The sequence below is a fragment of the Fusarium oxysporum genome, chromosome 2 (genome assembly GCF_000149955.1).
Source record: "Fusarium oxysporum f. sp. lycopersici 4287 chromosome 2, whole genome shotgun sequence".
NCBI classification, from domain to species: Eukaryota; Fungi; Ascomycota; class Sordariomycetes; order Hypocreales; family Nectriaceae; genus Fusarium; species Fusarium oxysporum.
In genome coordinates this window covers 3,006,772-3,030,278 of record NC_030987.1, presented here as the reverse complement: position 1 = coordinate 3,030,278, position 23,507 = coordinate 3,006,772, and the positions used below count along the sequence as shown (strand labels likewise).

The 23,507-nt window shown below is 48.2% G+C and overlaps 8 protein-coding genes across 13 annotated transcripts; 5 read left to right on the top strand and 3 right to left on the bottom strand.

Moving 5' to 3' along the window:
- Positions 1-12: 12 nt before the first annotated feature.
- Positions 13-2,161, top strand: FOXG_08298 (uncharacterized protein; the record flags this gene model as incomplete). Of its 2 annotated transcripts, XM_018387153.1 has the most annotated exons (6): positions 13-309; positions 356-439; positions 498-1,127; positions 1,202-1,454; positions 1,535-1,676; positions 1,727-2,161. In XM_018387153.1, 6 exons carry the CDS (start codon positions 13-15, stop codon positions 2,031-2,033), a joined length of 1,713 nt encoding a protein of 570 aa, XP_018244967.1. In that variant the 3' UTR covers positions 2,034-2,161. The 2 variants fall into 2 exon arrangements, with proteins under 2 accessions (XP_018244967.1, XP_018244968.1); XM_018387154.1 differs by lacking the exons at positions 1,535-1,676; positions 1,727-2,161 and having other exon boundaries at positions 1,202-1,504.
- Positions 1,736-7,921, bottom strand: FOXG_08297 (uncharacterized protein). 2 transcript variants are annotated; one of them, XM_018387152.1, is made up of 6 exons: positions 7,618-7,921; positions 6,856-7,566; positions 5,328-6,105; positions 4,452-5,276; positions 2,588-4,403; positions 1,736-2,538 (listed from the first exon to the last, which is right to left on the bottom strand). In XM_018387152.1, the coding sequence occupies exons 3-6, from the start codon at positions 5,651-5,653 to the stop codon at positions 2,455-2,457; spliced, it is 3,051 nt and encodes a 1,016-aa protein (XP_018244966.1). In that variant the 5' UTR covers positions 5,654-6,105; positions 6,856-7,566; positions 7,618-7,921; the 3' UTR covers positions 1,736-2,454. The 2 variants fall into 2 exon arrangements, with proteins under 2 accessions (XP_018244966.1, XP_018244965.1); XM_018387151.1 differs by having other exon boundaries at positions 5,328-7,566.
- A 1,328-nt stretch (positions 7,922-9,249) lies between these two features.
- Positions 9,250-10,483, bottom strand: FOXG_19787 (uncharacterized protein). The gene has a single exon (XM_018400056.1). It carries the CDS (start codon positions 10,007-10,009, stop codon positions 9,629-9,631), a length of 381 nt encoding a protein of 126 aa, XP_018244964.1. The 5' UTR covers positions 10,010-10,483; the 3' UTR covers positions 9,250-9,628.
- A 920-nt stretch (positions 10,484-11,403) lies between these two features.
- FOXG_08296 (uncharacterized protein) lies at positions 11,404-13,121 on the top strand. The gene is made up of 2 exons (XM_018387150.1): positions 11,404-11,823; positions 12,080-13,121. The coding sequence occupies exons 1-2, from the start codon at positions 11,626-11,628 to the stop codon at positions 12,407-12,409; spliced, it is 528 nt and encodes a 175-aa protein (XP_018244963.1). The 5' UTR covers positions 11,404-11,625; the 3' UTR covers positions 12,410-13,121.
- Positions 13,122-13,130: 9 nt separating this feature from the next.
- On the top strand, positions 13,131-15,843 carry FOXG_08295 (molecular chaperone DnaJ). Of its 2 annotated transcripts, XM_018387148.1 has the most exons (3): positions 13,131-13,669; positions 13,721-14,973; positions 15,029-15,843. In XM_018387148.1, exons 1-3 carry the CDS (start codon positions 13,496-13,498, stop codon positions 15,180-15,182), a joined length of 1,581 nt encoding a protein of 526 aa, XP_018244961.1. In that variant the 5' UTR covers positions 13,131-13,495; the 3' UTR covers positions 15,183-15,843. The 2 variants fall into 2 exon arrangements, with proteins under 2 accessions (XP_018244961.1, XP_018244962.1); XM_018387149.1 differs by having other exon boundaries at positions 13,721-15,843.
- On the bottom strand, positions 15,144-16,545 carry FOXG_08294 (DnaJ like subfamily C member 8). Of its 3 annotated transcripts, none has more exons than XM_018387147.1 (4): positions 16,385-16,527; positions 16,283-16,326; positions 15,630-16,231; positions 15,144-15,578 (listed from the first exon to the last, which is right to left on the bottom strand). In XM_018387147.1, the coding sequence occupies exons 1-3, from the start codon at positions 16,457-16,459 to the stop codon at positions 15,706-15,708; spliced, it is 645 nt and encodes a 214-aa protein (XP_018244960.1). In that variant the 5' UTR covers positions 16,460-16,527; the 3' UTR covers positions 15,144-15,578; positions 15,630-15,705. The 3 variants fall into 3 exon arrangements, with proteins under 3 accessions (XP_018244960.1, XP_018244959.1, XP_018244958.1); XM_018387146.1 differs by having other exon boundaries at positions 15,146-15,578; positions 15,626-16,231; XM_018387145.1 differs by having other exon boundaries at positions 15,146-16,231; positions 16,385-16,545.
- A 100-nt stretch (positions 16,546-16,645) lies between these two features.
- FOXG_08293 (ATP-dependent RNA helicase DBP10) lies at positions 16,646-19,725 on the top strand. The gene is made up of 2 exons (XM_018387144.1): positions 16,646-16,959; positions 17,007-19,725. The coding sequence occupies exons 1-2, from the start codon at positions 16,695-16,697 to the stop codon at positions 19,433-19,435; spliced, it is 2,694 nt and encodes an 897-aa protein (XP_018244957.1). The 5' UTR covers positions 16,646-16,694; the 3' UTR covers positions 19,436-19,725.
- A 759-nt stretch (positions 19,726-20,484) lies between these two features.
- FOXG_08292 (uncharacterized protein) lies at positions 20,485-22,316 on the top strand. Its single transcript, XM_018387143.1, has 8 exons — positions 20,485-20,654; positions 20,699-20,748; positions 20,802-20,846; positions 20,897-21,047; positions 21,101-21,181; positions 21,241-21,368; positions 21,426-21,740; positions 21,792-22,316. Exons 1-8 carry the CDS (start codon positions 20,579-20,581, stop codon positions 22,158-22,160), a joined length of 1,215 nt encoding a protein of 404 aa, XP_018244956.1. The 5' UTR covers positions 20,485-20,578; the 3' UTR covers positions 22,161-22,316.
- Positions 22,317-23,507: the final 1,191 nt, after the last annotated feature.

Here is a 23,507-nt window from a genome sequence, read left to right as displayed (position 1 = left end):
AAGTCCGATGCGATGTACACGGCCGGAAGTAACGTCAGAAGCCTTTCTATATCGTCATTACATGGCAGCCTCATCTCAAAGATTCACATTCTCTCAAAGACAACAAAACTAAACCGCAAGATTATTCACACCATGGACGGTCCAAACGCTACGGTGCCGATTCTGCAGCTTCCAGCTGAAATACTGCATCACATATTGCAGTGGATAGCCCCAGCCGACCTGGTTATACTGCCCCGTGTGTCCAAGGTGTTTCAAACAGTCACGAAGGTGAACCACAAATTATATCGAGATGTCTATATGAACACGCTGGTATGTATTCCATGACGGTTTTCACAAATTCTAACAAACAGTTCAGGATGAACCAAGTAACCAGAGCCTTGACTACGAGCAAGAGATTCGCGACTTTGTGAAGCTTGAAAGTATATGCAACAACCCAGAGGTAAGACAAGATAAGAAATCCCATGTTCCATTTAATGTAAGATTTAATGGACATATAGAAATCTGAACTCGAATTTGTACACGACACAGTCACTCGTCTGCTCAAAAATGCTTCACCTTCTCACGACGAGGCCATCAACCTCTCCAAGACCCATGCACCATCGCGCAACGTCGCTCACCTGCAAAGTCTTTTCTCTCGAGACGACACTGCCGAGGCCTTCCTCCAGGGTTCATCGCTTTTCAACCGCCTGCGCCGCCAGCCCACGCGAGACAGTATCTCTGCGCCCACCTCATGTGATGACGGCTACAGGACTCTCCAGCAACAGAGCGCCCATCTTCACTGCCTTTATTCAAGGCCTATCCTCAACGTTGGTCGCCTACGATCTATGAAAACGTATCCCTATGCTTGCTCCAAGGTCTACGACCTGCGCCAGTTTACCCAGAACACAGGATGGGGGCCATTCAAAGACGATGGCACTTTCAATGTTGACTGGGAAAAAGTGGAGGCTATTCTCATTGTTCTAGGCCACAACATTGGCGCAAGACGCCAGATTGCACGAATATTCGCTGAGGTTTGGGACAGACCGTTCTCGGGGTCATTTCAAAACAGTTTTATGGCTCCTCCGCCTCGTGACATCACATCACTCGAGGCCCGCGACCCTTACGGAGTCACAGGCACATGGTACCGCGTTCGTTGGCCCCAGGATACTCCCGTATCTATCTGCTTCTCCATGAAGTATAAGCTGACAGGAAAAGGTTTCAGATTGTGTGCTTTCTTGATTATAGCGATTTCTTCGCTTTTAATTTTGGTGACCCCGAACTCATCACCGCCGATGCGCCACGCCCACCACTTGATGTGGGTGAAGCAACTCGCATTATCATGATGAAAGTCAATGTTACATCTATAGAAGAACCAGGCCCCGAAGACGGCCAAGAGCTACCAGTAGTTCACTTTCGTGGTGTATCTCGTTCTCTGGACGATTCGTTTGACGACAATGCCAACTCAAATATCCGAGGTAAGTAGACTGTCTCCCTTCCCAAAAGTAAAGTTGAAAAGGTTCAGCCAGAGCTAACATGAGAACATTCAACGTCAAAGGCACTGCTCGCCTGACAAAAGAAGGCGAGGTGAGATGGACTACATTCTCAATCTTCCATGGTGTCGAGCGCTGGCGCAGTGAGGGTGTTCAGATCGGAGGCGTACGGTCCGCTCGAGGCGTCGTAGGAAACTGGTTCGATAGGTATAGCACCAAACACTCACCTTCTAGTAATTCACTAATGCCGAGTGCAGTGACTACGATGTTCACGGACCTGCCGGTCCCACAGCCTTCTGGAAGGGCGCGACCCTCGCGCAAGTCGCAAACATGGAGGACGACCTTCTGCCAAACGACTTCTTCTTGCCATACGGCGCTCTGATCGACTTAGACTCTGAGACTGATCCGGAGGGAGAAATGCCGTACACTGGCGAAGATGACGAGGATGAGGATGATGAAGACGAAGAGATGGAGGGTGCAGCAGGAGAGGAACTGACGGCTCTCCTTCTCGATGCGAACTTGCCTTTAGAAGAGAGCCTCGCAAATCCCCACATTCTGAACTGATTGATTTTGATATAACGGCGTTCGAATTTGGAGTGGACAATATCTCAGGAGTTGACGAACCCGTTCACCCATACCTTGATTTTACTCAAACGATTGGAGCAATTTCCTTCTTAGGACATTCCGCTTGAAAACCATCATATTGTGCAAAACGACACTGGGGTATTCTAAAATGCAAAAGCAAGAAGCCACATACTCCATCTAAGTAAACCATGCCGTTCTGAATCCATCATATCTCATACCAATTGTAAACCCTCTGTATCCATGCGCCAATATCCTTTTATATCCGTAGTAAATGCTATTCATCCTCCTTCAAAGGGCGGAGGAATGTCGTTCCCTTGCCCTCATAGGAATAGCCCAGCAACTCGTGCAACTTCCACACATTTTTACACCTGCTTGAAACGGGGAACTGAGCACCGTCATCTTAGTCAATTGTTCCGCCTTGATTGAGGATAATGCAATTGCTTAAAAGAGCTGATCCTTCATGAAGTAATTCCCAACGTGTTGTCTACAAGCTTGTTAGTTACTGCTCAGCCTTGAAGCTCAGAAGAACATACCTGAAACGTGTCTTTGAGGACCATGAGAAGGGCTGTATTCGCGTTGACCCCTGATCGACCTTGTAGTGCACCGGGACTGTCGATGCCACCGAATTTGATAAAATAGTTCCTCATATGCTGCAGCTTCTCGTGCCTTGTGGTAGGTAGCGGAATATTGGGACAAGGTCCCTCGAGCGCGAATCCATAACTCCAAACAACCAGGGCGGCGAAGTACATCACCCAAGGCCGGTTCAAGAGAACATCGTCGCGGGCGTCGTAAGGCTCATCGAGGTGGTATCCGCCCGCATGTGCTGCAGATACTTGATCTGGAGCAAGTACTGAGCAGAGGAACTTGATAGCGTAAAAGGCTGCATCTCTCGCCCTCGCGGAGTGAGCCCAGTGGTCTTTGATTCGCCTTTGAGCACTATTAAACTCTTGAGGCCCAATCGTTCGACCAAGTAGACGCTTTGCTCGTGCAAACATTTGGCAATCCACGATATCAGCATGCATGGCCATGTGTGCCAAATGGTGCAAAACTGTGCGACTTTCAAATACGACGTTGAACTCCTGCCTTTTAGTAGCGTCGTCTCGATATGGGTCAGCGGCTTCGCTTCGTTCAAGATGCTTGTCAAAATCAGCTTTCCAAGTGTCGTATGCTCGAGTGAGAGTAGCCCGCCATCGATCACGACCACCAAGAGCCTGGATGATGCCGCCGCCCAGGACATTGACCTGAAGATCCCGCTGGTGCATGTGCCATGAGACGCTCAACAGGCCTGTCATGAGCACCGTTCTACCGAATGATGTCGTGTGGACATCTTGACCACTCAAAGTTCTCTTGAGACCCTCCAGGAATGAAGTTGGCTTGATGCCATTTGACATTAAGTTTGACTCAATCCTCCAAACTTCAGAACTGCTTCCGGCTCGCCACATAGATTCGTCACAAGGAAGAGGCAGTCGCATTTCATGAGCTACCATGACTGCCGAATGACCAAACATCGTAGCATGGATCGAATCAACAATGAAAGCCGCGAATGCTGCACGCCGGGTCGCCTCGTTTGTAACCCAATGCTCCCACCATTTATCAGCTGTTCCTGTCGAGCTGGATGTGGAGGACTGCCGAGACCCATTGGATGCATCACGAGGGTTCGGCGGAGAGTCCAGTGCAGATTTGCCGATCAGAGATCGTCCTCGTCGCATGAGAGTGATAGTGGTCGCATGGTGAATGTGGGCCCGTTCGTGGAGTTCTCTTGTCGCAAACATCTTCTCGTATAATTCCAGGAGAATCAAAGCTTGGAAAATCCACAGCTTAGCTGGCGGCCTGAAGCTGACGTCCATGAAGATGTCCCAACGAAGATGCCAGGCAAGAAAGTTGGAGAGCTGGGCGCTTGCTCTTGTCACATTATGTCCATGGGTCCTGTCGAGACAAGCCCCTCCGATGGCCATCATCGCGAGGAGCAATAAGTTCGGTGTCTTGTCAGGAGAGAAAGTAGGCTTGTGAAGAATAGGCATCTGATCGCTGAAATGATACCAATAAGAACCGATGTAAGCCTGCATCATCCTCTTACTCAACATATGCTCGCCATTTGATCGATCACCTTCAAGCAGGTCGGCCCATTGACGATCAGGTGGAGCATGCTTGTTGTCATGGAAGCGTTCTTTGATAAAGTCGAATAGTTCTTGACTCTTTTCCTCAGATATCGTGGCTTCCGGAACCTGTTGATCAAGAAGGTTGTTGACAGCCATTACCTGCTGAGGAGCGCTTGGAAAGTATCCAAGTGAATTGCTATCTGTACCCAGAAGATTCATATTAAATTGATTTCCTTGCAATTCCGCATAACTAGTTTCAAGTTAGTACGAGTTCCAATATGTTTTAGGAATTACTGACTTCGTGTAGTTCGGGCCCATCACTGGTGTCATGGCTTGACTGGGGGAGTTGAAGAGGTAAGCCATAAAGTCCTCCGGCATCCCAACGTAGGGTGACTTGTTCATATCACCTCCCTCTCCGAAGACAGGAACAGTTGCCGGCATAGCCATCTGATCCAGCATCATCATCTCGCTAGGCTGCGTGGTTCCTGGCTCTGAATATTCCGCTGAAGTAACTACGGTAGCATTTGGTCCGTTGGGGTACTGAGCCGGAGGTAGGGTCATAGGCATAACGTTTTGCTGGCTGACAAAATTATTCTGCGACATATTCTGTTGATTTGGGAACCCTTGCTGATTCGCAATTGGAGACATCATGTTGAATGGTGTATTGCCGGCAGACATAGACGGCCTCTGCTGAATTGAAGGAGATTGTGGTTGGCTGAGTTGCGGCGTATGATTATCATAACCCTGGGTCGGGGACATGTAACTATCCATTCCATTTGGCATAGCTCCGTTCGGGTACATGCCTGTTGGAGTATTGTTCATGGGCGAATATGGGTTAGGTGTTTGAACCTGTGGTGTTTGATAAGGCATATTCGTTTGCTGGTGCTTTGAGTAATCGATAGAATTATTCCGACTGAAATTAGGAGGTTGAACTTGTTGGTTTGATTGACCCGGAGCTATGGATTGTGCCATGATAGAATCTCTCTGGTTGAGTTGCGAGCCCTTCGCAGCATGTCGGTCCATATGCCTTTTGAGAAGATCTCCTCTGACAAAAGTCCGCGTGCAGTTAGGAAAAGTACAGTGGTAGGTCTGTTTAGAGTTGTGGTTAAGCTGATGCCGGTACCTGTCATATGTCAGCATGGACCTCTGAGTGTTGCACAAATTCGAGACATACAGATGTTCCGCTCTTGAATAGCTCTTCCCACACCCTTCGGCACTACACTCAAACCTCTTGTCCAGGCCCTTTCGGCTCCGTCTTCGTTTTCTGGCAGGGCCAGGGCCGTCGGAGTTGGAAGATGCGCCATTTGGTCCATCCTGGTTTCCTTCTGATTTTATAACCTGGTCCGCGCCGTCATCTGCGGGTGAGCGACTTCTTCGTCGGCCGCGACCTGTAGGATCCGAACTGTCACGAGGCGATATATTTTGAGCTCCCATTGCGCCGGAGCTGACCGGGGATATGGGAAGGGTCGGTTTCACGTTATTTGTTATAACGGAGGCCATACCCAATGTCCGAATAGGAAGCCTATGAAGTGAAAGCGATGCGATGTTTATGTTGGGAAAAAGACTCAGGCAAGTCGAGCCGTGCTATAAAGCGACGGGCTAAGAATCCACCAGCCAGGCAGTGGTAGGCGAAGGCTCGAGGATGACGGTTGGTAATCGCTAGAGTCGCAAAGCGTGGCAGTTGGGTCTGTCACCGAGGATAGCGGGGTCGTGATGGCCGGGGTTCGCGAAGGTGGGACTGGACGGAATTAAGTCGTATAATTACTTCTAGGACCCCTACGCAATGATAGGATATTGCAATCAACGCATGTCCGAAACGGAAATCGATGTCGTCGAGCTGGCGTGACTTGTACGGCCAAGAGTCGCAAACAACAAAAGGTCGGCACGCGATAAAATAAAATAAATCAGACTTGATCTTGGAGCCAAGCTAATGGGGTCAATTTGGAGCTGAACTGGTCCCTTAATGTTAGCAGCGAAAGACAATGAGTGTCGCGTGTTTTTGCGGCTAATATGGAGGATGCTATTGATTGAGGTGGATCAAAGAAAGACGGGCCAGCTTGGGGAAGGCCGGGATGTGGGACCATGACTGAGGACTGGAGACGGGGTGATGCCGAGAGACCATCTTAAAGTTGGTCATTTAAACGTTGTGAGTTGTCGTATTGCTGGCCTGTATATCTCATGATGTGGAGAGAAGATAAGATTCAGACATGATAGTGGTCGAGGCGTTGTTGCGGCGCCGGGTGAGGCTTCTTCCTTTTGTATAAGGTGACCAGGCTTGTCTAGATGACGGAGTTGACTTGAGGTCGTTGCTTATTTATGTGTAACGTTCGACAGGAACACGGAAGATTTGACTGATGATGAACAGGATCATCCTTGAACAAGTGTTTCGAGAAGGTATAATTCATCGTCGTCCGGCAGGCAGAGCAGAGTCGAACGACATACGGCAGGGACGGAGACAAAGGGGTTGGGCCCAGTATTGGATATGATCTAACCAGTGGTAGACAACGACAATTCCATGTTTTTCTCGTGGCTCACATGCAATGATCCGATTCGAAGCATGTGGTGATTTCGTGGTACAAGTAGACGTGCCCAAGTGTGGTCCTTGCTGTCTGAAGTGGCGCCGGTCAAGGATGAGGATGCAGAGGGGCAGATGAGACGTGAATAGAGAAAGAATGAGTAGAGAAAGTTATATAATTACCGACCTTGAGATGAGGTTCGCAGATGTGCAACGAATGCAACACAAGTGTGACAGAAGGATGCTGGAAGCCGAGGGGTTGTGAGAGAAGAGAGAAACAGAAGACGGAACAACAGGATGAAAGCGAGGTACTCGACAAAGTTACAGCCTGAGTTGAGTGACTTTTCTGGCCGAGATAATCAGGAACAGAGATGAAACGGGCTCACACCACAAATAAGAAACAGTAATAAGAGTTCAGGCACGCTCAGCAAAAGCAAAACAACGCAGTACTCGAGATATCAAAGGGTCTCGAATACCAGAAGAAGCAAGTACAGGTACTGGACTGCAAGTGTAGTCGCTTTACCAAAAGCTTCATTTGCAGAGCAAAGCGTGGGATGGACGGGACGGAACTGAAGAAAAGACGGAGCTTGGTCTGGGGAACGTGGGTGCGGGTAGAGAGTGGGGGGTCGTTGACTTTAACAAAAAGGATGGAGCCCCTCAAATGTTCAAGTCTATTGAGTCTCACCCATCAAATTGGATAACCAAAATCCTACCTTCGAGGCTTCGACACCTTCACTGAATTACGACACAAGGGTCTCTCAATGGCCAATCCACGCTCACCATCCTAAATGAGCCTGAACCCTTTTCGTACCATGTCTTTGCCTTCTCGGTAAAGCGTCCGTCTTCTCCTCCACTTCGCTTCTCCACCCTCGCCTCTCTCCATGCAACCTCCATATCCCTGCGCAAACTATTAGCGCAGCCTCATTCACGTCTTTGATGTCCGACTTGCCGATGATTTTTGTTGATCAAGAAGAAATACAAGACGGTATAATGCGTGCTGAAGAATTCCCCAGTCTAGGTAAAAATTCAAAGGAATGTCTCATCAATGAGCACTTTCAAGCAACGTATGAATTCATATACCAGGTTGTTGAGCACCCTTGCTCCGGGGAGGATGGCTGCACAGGGATATCGCGCTTTGTCGATGTGATAACGTCTGTTCACATTTTGACCGGGCATCCATGATCAGTCTCTTCACTGACGATTTATTTAGGTGAGCACTTGGACTCGGCATCTTGGCAGTTCACCGAGAGCTGAGATCCATTGCGACATGCATAGACACCAACAAGTGTGACTTTTACAGGCTCTCTAGTTACGTTTAGCAGACATGGCCAGAAATAATTCGTAAGGCTCGAGGCCTTGTTGGTTCGATTTTGTGAGACATTTCATGGGTCCGGCCAACCAACATTACAGCTCAGGAGGTGGACATGACTTCTTCATCGACCCCAATATCAATCAATGCTTACCCAATCTGGCATAACCCCAGCCTGGGATTCTTAACTGCGTCCAATAACCGTTTACAATGAATGGCGCCTCACGATCTCTCGGACCACTCACCCCGAAGCCAAGTTGGGTATGATGGGAGCCGACATCTCACGGGCCACTCCGGGCTCCCATTTGCGCTGTCACGCTGGCATTATGTACACCAGCCCTTGCGTGATGCGATGATGCTAGCCCGCGGGCCGCCTTAGGCTCACTCTCGTTTGTCATCAGCTCTTCAATGGTGGCATGAGCAGTGCGCTTCATCCCGGAACATCGGGGTGGGGAGATGGCCAACGCTCCAGGACGGACGCGTATCTGAGGTAGCAATACTCGGTACGTAATCCTTTAAACTCGAGCCGAGCTCATGTTATCTATGGTGCTCTAATTAGGAGACATCGGCAATCTGACTCTTGATTGCATGAGTTGGAGAATTGTAGTAAAAAGACTTCCGCCAACCGTTTCAACTTTCTTAGAGCCTTCAACATGAAGGTTGTCGATCATTGATCCACAACGTGATTCGACTACTGGGTATGGCAATGATGCACCAGCTTATTCTTGTCTCTTTGCTTCTGATACCGTGAACATAACCTAGGGAAAATCTTGGTATTGCTGATCATGTTTCAGTCACTGGTCTCATTGAGCATTCTGGAGATAGAGCTATCTATACTCTCATAAGTCAAATCCAAAAGCTGTGAAAATATAACATCTAATAATGACACTATCAAGACCATAGGCTGCTGTCGCTATGTCATCGACCATATATCAATTACATGCCAACAAGGATGATTCGATGCCTCGTTCTCCAAACTGATTGTCAATTTCACGTGGTAATAGAGTGAGACTGCTTTTGTTCATCCCAACTCCTAGGGAATCGACTAAAATTTGTGATAACTGGTCAGCGACTGTCAACCCATGAACCACAACATGACACCTATCCTAATACCCAAAGCTGTTCATGTTTCTCAAAATTAAGACATTTTTTGAGACTTATCAACTTTCTGAGCGCTAACAGGTCGCCTGACAAGAAACCCCGGGTTTTTCGCAATGATGCTTCTCCACAGCGGCTGATACATCTGGCTGGGGATAGTATTGGCTCGCATCACCTCCGCCTGCAACTATTTCCTCAGGTATGCAGGTCCCTCCCCTATGTAAGCAGCCCTGATTAGCCATCTCCTTGTCCAAACTCTTGGACCTTATCTCAGGGACTCTTTATTGGCCGTGATACATGCAGACGCTGAGTTCCATTCACTCATGGAAATCTCAAGATCAACGTAATGGATTGCGGAGTAGATAGGTAACCTGCAGGCTATGATCTGGAGTCCGGGGAAGATCCCTACACCTGGAGGTGCCCTATCTGTGAACAATCCGGTTCAATATACACATGGTGACACGAATTTCTTTTACAAACGTCTTGCTCAACACTCCCAGAGTTCCAGCTGGAGGGATCGCCCATGTCGTCCCACAAGACATGACATTTTGCCTCATGCATGAACTAGTAACACACAACGCCGTGTCGAGTCTCTTCCCATCGAGTCTGATCGATTGCTCCTCGTGAGGCTGGAATTACGACAACATGCACGACCATCGGCCAATAGATTCAACAACGACGGAGTACGACGTATCCCGTTCTCGACCGAGACGCCATCGTCGGTGATCTTTCTGGCAAGTTGCAGTAGCCTTTCATCCTTGAGTCTGCATCTGTTGGGTCTGAACAGCCTATTCGGTGAGCCAGAAATGGAAAGCCAGGTTCCTGGAACGGCACTCCACGAACTAGCATTCATCGCAACCCAATAGCAGAGGACATTGAGATGTTTCGAGACGATTATGAGCCTAACAAATCTCTGACTTGAAACCATAGTCATCAGCCAAAGTGATACTTTATCCACATGATTTGAGGGTCCTGCGTGTTGACAATGTGAATCGATCGGTAGTTACAGCGCTGTATTACATGCGGCCGGATCACAAAGTGGAGTGATGGAGTTTTCTAGTCTCCGGTTCCAAGGCGATCGCTGAGGCTAAGACGATGCCGCGCTTTGCGATGTACCAGTGACGAGTGATTGATTGATTGACTCACTAGCAGTCAAGCTTTACCGCGTGGGGGTGGTTTTTAGTCTGGACAAGGTCCCACATAGAATGGGCATATGGGAGTCTCGTGACGACCTTTGGGCTTAATGATCTGTAGCACTGGTTCATCATATGTTGATGCCGTCGTTCCAAGATACCATGTGCTGTTAAGGCTGCTTAGCCCATGACTTTTGAGTGCTTCGGAGCTTCTCCGTCGAACCTGGATCCTTGAGACTTAGTTGTTGTACCATGAAAGAAGGGCAGAAGGGGACAAAAGTCTTAGTACTTCATGGGCACACGATCAGTTCACGATGACGAGTTGTAGCGACATCGGTCCAGCTATAATGATGCAGTAACATCTCAATCGCATGCTCAAAGCCTACAACTGTGGTTCGAGCATCTAGATTGTCTTATGAAAGTAGCTTCTCCTAACATCAAGGCTCTTTTCATATTGAACTCAAGTTCAGCCCTTCGTTACCTCTTTGATTTCGGAATATTTCAATGAGGGGCACCGTTGAGTTTATGGAGCTCCTTAACAACGCAGGCCCCCTGCACTAACGAGTAACAGTAAAGGCTAAAAGGCAAATGGATGATCTACCGTCCAGAACGTTTGAAAGGGTTCTCAGGTGATTTATTTCCGCAGCTCATGAGTTGATCTCTTCCTCTTTCTGCTGATGCTGAGGTCTTATACCGATCTAAAATTATTTATATGGTTAGTAGTCAATTGATTCTTGTCCAGGAACCTTGGGAGTCAGTTTCACACTTCGGGGCTGGCCAGAATGGAATAACGAAAAGCCAGCCCGGAAAAGAATGGCCATTGTTTAAGTTCTTATTTCTTTAAGCTTTCATTCTTTAATTATTAGGTAGGTATCTAATCGCTTTACTGACTTGAACTGGGAGGGCAAACGTCGGGTTCGGGCTGCCATAGAAACCGCAACTTTAAATATGTTCTTCCTTATAACTCCACCATATCGAGTCGTAACGATACATAGGACATTTCCTGTGATCGCAAAATAAATCCAGGTAAAATTTATCGATATAATAGAAGTTGTAAAAAATTGCAAAAACTCCTTCGGGGACTCACCCCGAGTCTTCTGATTAGAAGTCAGACGCCAAAGGGGCTATTCCGCTTTTGTAGTGGAGGTTTCTACTTGCGAAGTAGCCAGCTGCCACGCTATTGCAGCGATAGTACTGGTAAGGCCGTCCCTAAGGTAGTACCTATCCACCGAAAAATAAGTGATCACGCACCGACTCCGGCCAACTCTTCTCCCGTCTCATTTCCTTCCACAAATCGTTGATCCTTTTGCTACTACCTATTCTATTATTATGTGATCGAATTTCTCCCCCCATTAGCCTCTCATTTTCCTGCGACGAGTCAATTTAACAACATCCACACATCTTTCAGCAGCCCATCATGCCTCCCGCGAAATCATCCCGCAATCACGACGACAAGGCGGACACACCCAATTCCAAGGAAAAGGGTGGGAATGGCCATACCTCAACGAAGATGCGTCGCAACGCCAGCCAACAGAACCATTCTCACCTTCGCGAGGTCCAAAATGCTACGGCCGCTGCTCCCCCTCAACCGCCAGCTGAGCCTTCTCCCCCTAGTGTTCGTCAAACCCCTCCGTTCCCCCTTGATCTACGGTCGCGCCCCGAGATAGTTGAAAGACTTCGAGCATACAATGACTACTAGAGAATACCTGAAGCACTGTATTGTCCGAGTATCTGCTTTATTCTGCCATCCTGTAGCTCTCCTTCGCAAATTCAGCTTCAAGTCTCAATTATTTATCGAGCCACTTGTGCAACACTTCCCAGACTATGGTCGCTCTGATTCTGCATCAAGATGCTAACTAGTTTCCTCCCAGCTGCACTGGGCCTCCTTCGACCGAGATGTCCTCCATGCCTACCGTCGCGAGCATCGCCTGAACACACCGAGCTCATTCTCGAGCCCATACTGCCAATGGATCCTTTCGCAGCCGAATGGCATCGGCATCCATTCTCCAACGATGGTTCGACGCCGACAAGCTCGTCGCCAGAGCAAAGACCAGCTGGCACTCGCCGTGCGTAAACATTTTAATGGAATGGGCGTGCAAGAGAACGACGTAATAGTCGACTTTATTTACAAGATTCGTCACGATCCTAGTCGCATCTCCAAACCATACGCGGGAGGCAAGACCCCGACTTTTGCAAAATAAGGGCGCTTATAAGCGATGGATTTTACGCAAGGAACGGTTACATTGGTATGGAGTTTTGGCGTTTCAACGCAAGCGTTACAGCACTTTTGCTCCCAGCGACCTGCGAATTTTCTTTTTACAAAGGGCTGCAAAGGCATACGGGCATGATTGCATTGCGCATACGGGGAGACTCACGACATAGACTTGAATGTCTTGCGCGGATTCAGATTACGTCATAAGGATACCACTTTAAGCAGAGCCGGATAATGGCTTTAAACTATGTTTCAGGGTACTCTTATACCCAAAGGTTCATGAAGGATTTAAGGACTATGCGAATACTATGGCACTATTATTCTCTTATATCTGTTTCGTTGTTTTGTTAACTGCGATTTTTTTTTTTTAAAGTTTGTCAGTCATTAAATATTGGACATTGGCGTTGCCTGGGGAGTTATCATGATAAGCCAGCAATTGATCATTAGCTCAAAATCTAACCCCTACTCAATAAAGAGGACAACCGAGGACATAATCACTTGTTCAAAGTCCATCCTGCACAGAAAATGACAAATGATCTTGCTGACTCACCACCACTCATGATCTGTCAAGAATCACGGCATTCTATAGCCTGTTCTCGGCTTCTCATGCATGATATTGAATGTTCGGCTAGTCGGGGTACTTTCGGCATAAGACAGCAGCCGATATCTTTGCGATGATATTCGAGTATTGAGTTTCTTCTTAATTTGATAGCTATATATGACATATAGGAATGATTCTAGACTTGAAATCATAAAGTCTGACTATCTTACTAATTTTCTTGCCTGAACTCATCATAAAAGTTATTTCCTGAGCGAACTGCTTTTTCATCGGCTTTCTCTGTTCCTGAATACATATTGACCAATAAGCTTCCGTGTATAGCGCAGCCGAAGCCGGCCGTTATGACGAAGCTGGATGCCTGAGGCTTGTCCATGGAAAAGTTCGAGATAGGTCTCGAAAAAAAGAGAAGCACGAGCTATTCCGCTAGTTGCTCGTGACGTTTCACTCTTCCCTCGTTGCACCTTTTGCATTTCTCTGTATTTTTTTTTAGAGTCAGATGAATTCTTGCAGTTCAAGATGAATCCTAGTTTGATATCAAAGGCCGCCGCTCCTGCGCGTGTGCTGGCGCAAAATGCACCTAAGATTCAGTGTTTAAAGAAAGGTGCCCAGCTTCACACTGCGGCATGGCGGGCCGGCTCTCAAAACCAATCTTCTTTGAGGAAGAGGACTCGAGCTCCTTCAGCGAAGCGGGTGAGTAGGCCAATACCAATTGATAAAGTTTTACATTCTGATATGTGATAGTTGTTCCATGCTACAAATGCCGTCCAGCAGAAGGATCCTTACCAGGCTCTTGGTGTTAGTAAGAGCGCATCGGCCGGCGAGATTAAAAAGGCATACTACGGCCTAGCGAAAAAGTTCCATCCCGATACGAATAAGGACCCCCAGGCCAAGGATAAGTTCGCCGATATTCAATCCGCATACGAGATTCTGTCCGACCCCAAGAAGCGCGAGCAGTACGACCAATTCGGCGCCGCTGGCTTCGATCCCAGCGGGGGAGGTGCCCCAGGTGGTGGTGGTGGTTTCGGTGGAGGGCACCCATTCTCTGGCTTTGGAGGATTTGGTACACAAGGAGGATTCGGCGGCTTTGGCGGACAGGGAGGTTTCGGAGGTGGTGTCAACTTCGAGGATATATTTTCAGCATTTACCGGACAACAAGGCTTTGGACGCCGTGGACGACAGCAAGCTCATCAGCAGGAGATCTTGGTCGGTGACAATGTCGAAGTTCAAGCTACTATCAGCTTTATGGAGGCGGCGAAAGGCACCAGCAAGACGATTTCGCTCACACCACTCAGCACATGCGGTACATGCAAGGGTAACGGCCTGAAAGCCGGCACATCGAGGAGTGCCTGCAGTGCTTGTGATGGAACTGGAACTCGAGTACACTTCATGCAGGGTGGCTTCCAAATGGCATCTACTTGCGGAACTTGTGAGGGTACCGGTACGGTTATTCCCAAGGGAGCTGAGTGCAAGACATGCTCAGGAGATGGTGTTGTGAGGGAGAGAAAGTCAATCACGGTGGATATCCCTGCCGGTATCGAGGATGGTATGCGACTTCGAGTTGACGGTGCTGGTGACGCGCCTGCTACTGGCCGATCTTCCGACCCCAATGCTCGTGGCCAGAACGGAGATCTATACGTCTTTATCCGAGTTGCCAAGGACCCCAAGTTCCGTCGAGACGGCTCCAACATTCTTTACACTGCCAATATTCCTCTTACAACTGCCTTACTGGGTGGCCATGCAGAGATCCCTACTCTGGATGGAACAGTCAATGTCAAAGTTGCCACTGGTACCAATACTGGTGACAAGATCACACTTCCTGGTATGGGAATGAAGCGTCTCGGTTCTCGACGTGGTGTCAACGGTGATCTCCGGGTCGAATACCGAGTCAGTATGCCCAAGTATCTTACGGCCAACCAGCGAACTATCGTTGAGTTGCTTGCCGACGAAATGGGTGATAAGACTGCCAAGCGTGTGATGGGCGTCGGTTCTTCAAGGTAAGGCACTGATTGCAGCCTGATCAATTTGAGCATTTGATACTGACCATTCAAGGGACCCAAATGACCCTGAATCGCACAAGAATGAGGGCTTCCTCAAATCGCTTTGGCACACACTGACCAATAATCCCGCTCACCAAAAGGTGGATGATGATTCAAGCGAGAATGACGGCTCAAGCAAGAAATCTGATGATAAGGATAAGAAATAAATAACTTCCGACTGATGATGATATGTATCATATACTGGGGGTATTATTAAAATTAGAGTGGGAGAAGCGCATTTGTTGGTGTTCAAAAGGTTCATATTTTTTGTATGGCGTCGGTGGAGGGTTATGATAGCCCAACTACTCATGTAGATCTGCCAACTACATCAGATCTGTTGTATACTAATCCTGTAGTATAGAAGAGGAGCTGGGAAGCTCCAACGAGGCCACTCTCCTCATTGAATTGCATTTCAAGTCACTTGAAGGCGCACGTTGGATATGAATGATACTACGAATACATCACGCGGTCTACGTCAATGATACACGTTCAGGTTGAACTTACCGTGCTGAAAACCGGCGTCTCCAGAGTCGAGTGAGGCATGAAACCTGGGGGCACCTTGTCTGACTTGATTAGAGTCCAAACCGTTCATCATAATTATTTAACTCACATACCAGCGCGACATTGTGTAGTGTAGCCGTGTCCCTTCGTGATGTCTTCCCAATAAACTCCCGCGAAATACCAAGGTCTCTAGCCGATGGGCTTGAGCTTCTTCTTCTTTTTCTTCTCGCCACCCGATCCTTTCTGGAATTGTCGCCAGCTGCTGATCCGCTCATCCCGGGTGGCTTCCCAATCCTGTTCATGCTGTCGCTTGCGCTTACGCTCTTCCACCTCGGCATCAGTACGTCGTTGTTCACGACCTTCTTCCTGGAGCTGGGCTTTCATCTGGCGACGTCGGCGATGCTCGTTATCAATGAGAACATCTCGGGCCTTTGCGCGCCACATCTTTCGGAACTCTTCCGTCTTGAGCTCTTCGCTGTCCACCGTCCATTTGTTTTCGCGAATAAGCAACATTCGAGCGTCCGCGATAGCTTCATCTAGTCGTGCACGGTGCTTCTCGTCCATAAGCTCTGTCTGGGCCTTCTTTAGCCGATCGAACGCATCTGGAGCCAGTGGATTCTTTGTTTTATCGGGATGGATGAGGAGAGACTTCTTGCGGTAAGTAACTTTGATGTCTGAGTCAGGGACACCAGGTTGGAGATCAAGAACGGCATAACTATGAGAAAATTAGATCTCAATGTAGAGAAATGACGGGGCTTTCACATACGCGTCGAGGCGAAATGCCTTCAAGATGCGGTCAATCTCAGCATCCTAGAGGGAGAGTCAGCGGGAGTCTTGATGACTGATATAGTTGTCGCAAACAACTGACCTTATCAAATTCTTTGGCTTCAAGCTCAAGAGCATCGAGCGCGTCTTTATCTTCTTTCGAATCTTTGCTGGACATTATGGGCAATTGATCGCCTTCTAGAAGTTGAAATGATGAAGAACCAACCAGGTTGAAAGTGAGTGAAGGGTAGGTTAATAGTAGGCGATAGGCAGTCGCAGCGCTGGAACAAAGTGACCCACTTATATGCCCCGCGAGATAAGATAACAGAAAAAATTATTGGAAAGAGAGCTACTGAGCCTGTTAGACTATCTTAATTCTGCATACATATTGCTGATATCAACGGCGAGTCACAATGCCACAACGCGGCGTCTCACCGACCCCTTCTGATGGGGAGATTGATATCTTTGGGTCGTTATACCCCGGCGACGGCGAAAACGAGAATGGCGGCAACGATGGCAGCGCGGACTTCGACTTCGACGGCCTGTTGAACGGCCCAGAGCCCGGCAACGATGACAACGACGAGGCCTTCATTGCCCTTCAACAGGCGGCTTCTTTTCGAAAAGCATCCAATCTTAAGGGTAGAACAGTCAAGAAGGGTGGAGGTTTCCAGGCAATGGGTAAGAATGTCAACATATGAGGTGAAGAAACTACTAATATCTTCCAGGTCTGAACAGCAACCTCCTAAAGGCCATTACACGGAAAGGTTTCTCGGTCCCAACTCCAATCCAACGTAAAGCCATTCCTTTGATTCTGGACAGAAAAGATTTGGTCGGCATGGCCAGGACAGGTTCCGGAAAGACAGCAGCCTTCGTTATTCCTATGATCGAACGATTGCGCGCGCATAGCGCCAGGTTCGGAACACGAGCGCTTATCCTTTCGCCCTCTCGAGAACTCGCGATCCAAACTTTGAAGGTTGTGAAGGAATTCAGCAGAGGGACCGACTTAAAGTGCGTTTTGCTTGTTGGTGGTGATAGTCTGGAGGAGCAGTTCGGATCTATGGCCGCCAATCCCGATATCGTGATCGCAACACCTGGACGATTCCTTCATTTGAAGGTCGAGATGTCTTTGGACCTTTCTTCTATCAAATACGTGGTTTTCGATGAAGCTGATCGCTTGTTTGAAATGGGTTTTGCGGCACAGTTGACTGAAATCCTTCATGCACTTCCACCTTCAAGGCAAAGTTTACTCTTCTCTGCGACGTTGCCTGCCTCTTTGGTTGAATTCGCTCGCGCCGGCTTACAAGATCCAAGTCTCGTGCGACTTGATGCCGAGACAAAGGTCTCTCCTGATCTCGAGAGTGCTTTCTTCTCTGTCAAGGGTGCTGAAAAGGAGGGATCTTTGTTGCATATCCTCCACGACGTCATCAAGATGCCAGTCGGAGCCCCAGTGAGCGCTGAGGACTCCGAAACAGGATCCAAGAAGCGAAAACGGGGTGCAGACGGTTCAAGCGGGAAGCCTACAGAACATTCCACGATCATCTTTACAGCAACCAAGCATCACGTCGAGTACCTCGCCAACTTACTGATTTATGCCGGTTTCGCTGTTTCCTATGTCTACGGATCCCTTGATCAGACTGCGCGAAGAATTCAGGTCGAAGACTTTCGAAGAGGCAAGACAAACATTCTTGTCGTTACTGATGTTGCTGCTCGTGGTATCGATATTCCAGTTCTTGCCAATGTCATCAACTTCGACTTTCCTCCCCAGCCCAAGGTTTTTGTTCATCGAGTTGGTCGTACTGCTCGAGCAGGCCAACGTGGTTGGAGTTACAGTCTCGTAAGAGATACTGACGCTCCTTATCTCCTTGACCTTCAGCTGTTCCTTGGTAAGAGACTTGTTATTGGTCAGGAGGCCAAAAACCCATCATTTGCAGATGATGTGGTTGTTGGCGCATTAAAACGAGACCCTGTGGAAGCTCAGGTCGAATGGTTTAACAAAGCTTTGTACGAAAGTGAGGACATCTCAGCGCTACGAGGAGTTGCTATCAAGGCAGAGAAGCTCTACTTGAGAACAAGGAACTCGGCAGCTAGTCAAAGTGCGAAGCGATCGAAAGAATTGGTTGGAAGTGAGGGTTGGACACAACTTCATGCACTTTTTGGGGAGGACGTTGATGGAGCTGAACAAGCACGAGCCAATATGTTGGCTAGAATCAGTGGTTTCAGGCCTCAGGAGACTATCTTTGAGATCGGTGGACGTCGAGACAAGGGAACTACTGAAGCTGCCGAAGTAATGAAGCAATTGAGAAAGAGAATTACGCCACGAAGGCAAACAGAGAAGAAGGATGACGACGATTTCGATGGCATTGATGACGATGTGCCAGTTGGTGCCGAGGTGGACGCCATGTCTGATGAAGATGAAGACCAGATGGATGTGGACGAGGCCCCTGAGGAGTCAGATGATGGCTTGGAGGTCACCGTCTCCAACACCAACTCAAAGAAGGGACAGACGGATTGGCGAGACTCAGAAGTTTTCATGTCTTACACACCTCGAACATTCAACGCCGCCGAGGAACGTGGCTACGGCGTGTCGTCCGGTGGCCAGGACTCTTCCAACTTTGTGGAGGCTGCTCGTGGCGTGACCATGGATCTTACAAATGATGAGAACGCCAAGAGCTTCGGTGAGCCAACTCGCTCAAAGATGCGTTGGGACAAGAAGTCGAAGAAGTATGTGTCACGAGAGAACGACGACGACGGATCCAAGGGTGCCAAGATGATCCGTGGCGAGAGTGGTGTCAAGATCGCAGCCAGCTTCCAAAGTGGCCGCTTCGACAAGTGGAAGCGTGCCAACCGTCTCGGCAAACTCCCTCACGTCGGCGAGGCAGAACGTCCTGGCGGTGCGAACCATGTCGCCCACATTCCCTCTGGTGTCCGCTACAAACACAAGCAGGAGAGGGCACCAAAGGAGGCAGACAAGTACCGCGACGACTTCCAGGTTCGCAAGAAGCGTGTCGACGAGGCGAGAGAGAAGCGCGTGGGTCGTTTCCGCGATGGTATGGGAAGCAAGAAGGAACTCAAGGGCAGGGACGATATCCGCAAGGCAAGACAGGAGAAGGAGAAGAAGAGGCTCAAGAACGCTCGTCCTACCAGGAAGAAGTGATTTGTCGATTGCAGTGGCATCTACGCATGGCGTTTGGTCGATTTATAGAAAAAATAATGCGATTTGTTTCAACGGGTTTCTTTCAGCACTTCAGTGAGCTAGACTGTGTAGATATCTTGAGTTGAAATCGGGATATGTTGCCTTTTGTCACGGGCTAAATGAGCCAGGGAATCACAGAGTTCCGAGCCAAACACTGTTTCTTTGAGAATTCTTACCCCTGAACATCAGGGTCCAATACGGGCTGGTACAGTCACCCACTTTGTTCTCCATATCAGCAACACATCGTTTTGTATTGCGAAATCAAATGTCTTTGATTATAACCAACGTCGGCTTTTGCCATGGTTACCCTTCTAAAACCGTCTCTCTACAAATTCTTTTGTGGCTAGAATATCGGTGAATAGGAGACACACAGATTTGCATACCCTAGGGACAAAGTGACATTACACAAGACGGTCGGCGAACCTCAAAACAGATAGCGATTTAACATCTAGCCATATGAATAGATGTAATATAGAAGTCTTTGAAGTGTATTAGAGTGCTCATCCAAGATTGGCCATTTGTATAGTTTTCACTGCAAGCCAACCTTACAATGGCAACAACCAACATCACCAACGCACACAACAGCGCGGAGCTTTATATTCGCCAAGCACAAAGAGCTGTCGTGAAACAAGAATCCTAACCAAAAAATACCTGTATCCCATCTTCGGCCCGGCAAGTTAATGCTACCCCAATCATTGTCCCGGAACCCGATCACGGATAGCTACATGAGCCAACACCTTGATAAACTGCTTTTTTAATATCCGTCTTCGCTTCGCTGACTTCTATCGGTATATTCTATGGGTATGGAATCTATCTCTGACTTGTTTGGCTATTTTCGACAACAATTCGCTGCTGTTTGCCCTACAAGCTGATGGGATGTTATGCCAGCTTCCTCAGAGAACTCATCTATTCAGACCTCTTAAGTGCGGAGGACCACTCCTTTGAAAATTTCAAGGAGTATAAAGCCGAGTTGACCCCATTGATAATGAGAACCCCCTTAAAATCTGGATTTGCAAAGCTGTCGACCCAACGGACCAGAAGCGAGAATCCAAACGAATCTATAACAGAATTTCTAAACGAAAACCAGAACCCCAAGATATTACAATGAAAATCACAAAGAAGCAGAGGCTGATAGCCACAATATGTATATCTTTCTCGTTCTTTGCAGCTGAATTGGCTGGTAAGTCAAATATCATCTTGGGAACCCTAACTGACAGCATATAGTTGGGTTCTATACTCACTCCATCGCATTAATCGCCGATGCCTTTCACTACGTATGCAAATCCCTTATGAATCAAGATGGAGATGGATATCTGACAACAAACAGCTTAGTGATCTTATCGGAATAGTTGTCGCTCTGATGGCGTTGATGGTAGGTTGCGGACCTGCGTCTCAAGTGCCTTATTTAGCTTACCATGATAGTTGCAAGAACATACGAAACCAGCTCCACAAGGATACACATATGGATGGCACAGAGCAACGATACTAGGAGCATTCTTCAACGGAGTCTTTCTTTTGGCACTGGGGATCAGTATTCTAGTGCAGGCTGTTGAACGATTCGTTCATTTGACTCGTAAGTTCTCAGTTGATATACCGTATCACAATCAGAAGAAACTAACAAAATAGGCGTACAGCAGCCTTTCCTGATCATGATAGTTGGTTGCGTTGGTTTGGCACTAAACATTCTCGTACTATCCTTCCTTCACGGTGAGAAAAGATTCCATCCTCTGATATTCGCGACAACACTCGCTGACTTACACCTTCAGAGCATGACCATGAACATGACCACCAGGGAGATAGGCGACACAGCCATGATGATAGACAACAGAACCAGGAGACTACTGGGCCATTGACTAACGAGGCAATAAGCGAGAGCGTAACAGGTTTGGCACAGGTGAGTATAGCATTCCTACATATTATAGAGTCTTTAGCATTAACAATAGCTCAACAGATCCCCATGAACCACCATAATCATAGACACACAACCGTGTCTGTGAAGAGCCCGGGAAGGGACTTGGGTATGCTTGGCGTTTTCATTCACGTTCTGGGAGATGCCATCAACAACATTGGAGTCATCATTGCGGCAGTTCTGGTCTGGCAGCTCAAAGGAGAAGGTCGATACTATGCGGACCCAGCAGTGGGAGTCTTCATCTCACTCATGATTCTCCTGTCAGCTATACCGTTAGTCAAGAAAAGCGGCGCTATTCTACTACAAACTGCGCCTAAAGGCGTCAACCCTGAAGACGTCAAACACGACATTGAAATGGTAACAGCGTATAGCTCATTCTGTTCAGAGCCAAGACTGACAAGCATTTAGATCCCTGGCATCAAATCGGTACACGAGCTGCACATCTGGCGCCTGGACCAATGCAAATTTGTCGCCTCTGCCCACATCGTCGTCGACAGTAGAACTGTCCAGGGCTTTGCAGACAAGGCTAAGATCATCATGAAGTGTCTCCACGCATACGGGGTTCACTCAGCAACCCTACAGCCTGAGGTTCTCGAAGCGAGCCCCGTGATCATGCCTGGCAGTGGCCCGGGGTCTCAGGGCCAGGCAACTTCGATCGACGCCAATCATAGCGTATGCAGAACTCAACGGTCGCGAGGAGGCGAGCAAGAATGCCAGGTGATTTGCGGAAGCTCGTGTGATGGGCTGAGGTGCTGTGCGCCAGTACACCTTGAGTGATCGACGGCCTTGATGCTGTTTGCTACAGTCGTCCGAGCCTGAGGCGAAATGTGACGAGGAGGAGAGGGGTTTGAGGGGTTTGAGAGGGGCCAATTCGTGAAAGAAGTCGTAAAAGTTTATTCCTCAGTGGTTTTGTGGTCTCCCCCACGCTAAGAGAAAAGGGATATCCCTGAAATGACTGTAAGCAGCAAACAGACTGTGACTGTGATGCGGCCTTTTGCCGCCGCCGTGTTCAAGTGGCGTTCAGATTTAACTTAGTGGGCAAGGGCTTTTGAGTGATATGTATTAGTTGGCGGGTGAAGCCGGGGAAAATGTTGATGAAGCTTTAACATATGCCTCAAATAACGGGGTGGTGAATTGTGAATTGTGAGGATAGCGGGGTTGTAGTTCATAACTCGATGCTCACAATACAATGGAATGCAGCCAAGCCTCGACTGACACAACAAGTTTCACTATTAGACAGGCCATTGCGTGTTGTTAAGCTGTGTTAACGTACTGCCAGCCACAGAGCAAAGGGACCTCGCGGCTGAAGTGATGTGATGCATTTTCCACTGGATCAAAGACCCTTGACAGGATTGACAGTCAGCCTCATGATGGCATATGCACAAGTCACACCACTTGCTTCGGACCCTTGAAATGTGATAACGTGCTAATCTCAATGAGGAAAAGCTTATGAGCCACGCATTAAGAGATCTGAGGCCAGCCACCATGATCCATCCGAGCATAGCATGCGAAAGCTAGGATGGCGATGATGGTGTTTTAACATGGAGTGTTGTGAGCGAGGGTTTGGCGTTACATTGATGCAGGCAGCCAAATTAAAGAAAATGGGTTTTGAAGGTAAGATTTTCAATGTTCATAGAAGTGACTTTACTGGGAGACATCTTGTGACAAGTCAGCTGCTCACTTCAGTGAGACGGTCAAGGGACGGCCCGCCCATCACTAGTCGACCCAGGCCAATGATGATGACAGACGTCGAACAAGACTCACAATGTCAAAGGCGACAGAGTAAGCGAACAGCTGCTATGCCACCCATCTCGTGACTCCGTGATGTGCTAAGAGTAACATTTGCCGACAAAGCATTAATAATGTTGCTCCCAATGGCCAAGATTCGCTGAAAGTTGTTCCTTGTGATCAGGCACGGTCAACCTTTGACCAGGATTATTCTGAGGTGGAAACACAGCTGTCTCTCTTGACGTGAACCGGTCTGCCAGGACATGCCTGACACACATTTGAGCGCAGCTGCAACCGTAATTTGGTGTGGGGAATTGATATTGATCAAGTTCCGATCGAGTAACCCAGCAAATCCGAGATGATGATCCGGATGCAATCTTGGGTTCCCAAGCACTC